The 1,266-nt window shown below is 48.0% G+C and overlaps 1 protein-coding gene across 1 annotated transcript; it reads right to left on the minus strand.

Annotated features, from left to right (window-relative positions):
- Nucleotides 1–274: 274 nt before the first annotated feature.
- On the minus strand, nt 275–925 carry LOC127184747 (ferritin heavy chain-like). The gene has a single exon (XM_051141101.1). The coding sequence runs from the start codon at nt 923–925 to the stop codon at nt 275–277; it is 651 nt and encodes a 216-aa protein (XP_050997058.1).
- Nucleotides 926–1,266: the final 341 nt, after the last annotated feature.

Consider the following 1,266-nt stretch of genomic DNA (forward strand, 5'->3'; position numbering starts at 1 on the left):
CTACCCTTTAGAGGTTTTGAGCTGTAAGAGGATGAGCCGGGGATGTGTATGAAGAAAACCCTAGCTCCACATTTTAGACCTTTACTCCTTTAAAATAACACTAAGTAAACATCACCAGTCTGAACACATTTGTTTGACTGAAACCAAAATAACTTTATTGGAAACAATGGTCAAGGGGAAAGAGAAAGGGAGTAAACTTGATGGAAGGGCAATATGGCTGCCCAGGCTGGTAACCTGGAGAAGAAGACTTCAGGGTCATGAAGACGGTTCCAGCTCACTTCTCTTTGCTGGTATCAGCCAGGCTAAGCTTATCAAACAGATACTCAATCCTGCCGTCTTCTGGAAGCTTCATGCGGCGCATGCTGGTCAGGTGGCTGCTCATCTCCTTCAGGACTTCGACTTGCTTCTGCAGGAAATTTTTCTTCAGGAAGCCACGTAGATGGGCATCGCTCCTGCTGGAGGCTAACTGGTGCAGATCCACAAGACTTTCGTTGAGGGTCAGCTCCAGTTGGAAGGCACTCTCCATGGCTTGAAGGCCGCCAATCCAATTGTCACGGTATGGCTTTCTGATAGTGCGGAAAGAGATGCGACCACCACGCTGGTTTTGCAGGTCCAGGAACATCTCAGCATGTTTAGTACACTTGTGCGACCTGTTCAAGAAGAATCGCGAGAAGTTCTCCAGGGCCACATCTTCACGACCACAGTAGAAAGCCATGGACAGGTAGACGTAGGAGGTCTCCAGCTGCAAATGGATATGGTTGTTGACAGCGACCTCACAGTCGCGGTGGTAGTTCTGTCGCACTTGAGACTGTGGAGCGACCACAGGTGGTGGCACAAACAGCAACGGGTAGGCAGCCCTGGGTCTGTAGGTGCGGAGTGGGCAGCGGTAGCGTTTGCGATGACGAGATCCCCGCAGAAAACCCATGGTGGGCAATAGCTTGAGCCACTAGCTTGAGCCCCTGGCTGAACAAGCAGCAGAAGCACTGGAAGTCTGTAATGGAGAGTCAGGGTGGTTAAAAGTCAGGCTTTAGAATGTTGAGTTCTGAGTTCTTCTATAGCAACACCCCGCGACTCTGCAGTGATAATGTAACAGTATTTGGAATGCTATTAATAAAGTACAAACATTTTTAGCAAATCACCCAATTTCATTAAGGACGCTATATGAAAGTTACATAGTTTCCTGGTAAGTGAAGGCTTTTGTGGGACATGCCCCTTGGGCTAGTATGCCGATATAAGTGAGTATATACCATTTGATTCTTTCTGCTT

The sequence above is a fragment of the Acomys russatus genome, chromosome X, assembly GCF_903995435.1.
Source record: "Acomys russatus chromosome X, mAcoRus1.1, whole genome shotgun sequence".
In the NCBI taxonomy this organism is placed as follows: domain Eukaryota; kingdom Metazoa; phylum Chordata; class Mammalia; order Rodentia; family Muridae; genus Acomys; species Acomys russatus.

What these genes read in the sequence shown, in the direction of transcription:
- LOC127184747 (XM_051141101.1), bottom strand. Translation starts at nt 925, where the DNA reads ATGGGTTTTCTGCGGGGATCTCGTCATCGCAAACGCTACCGCTGCCCA.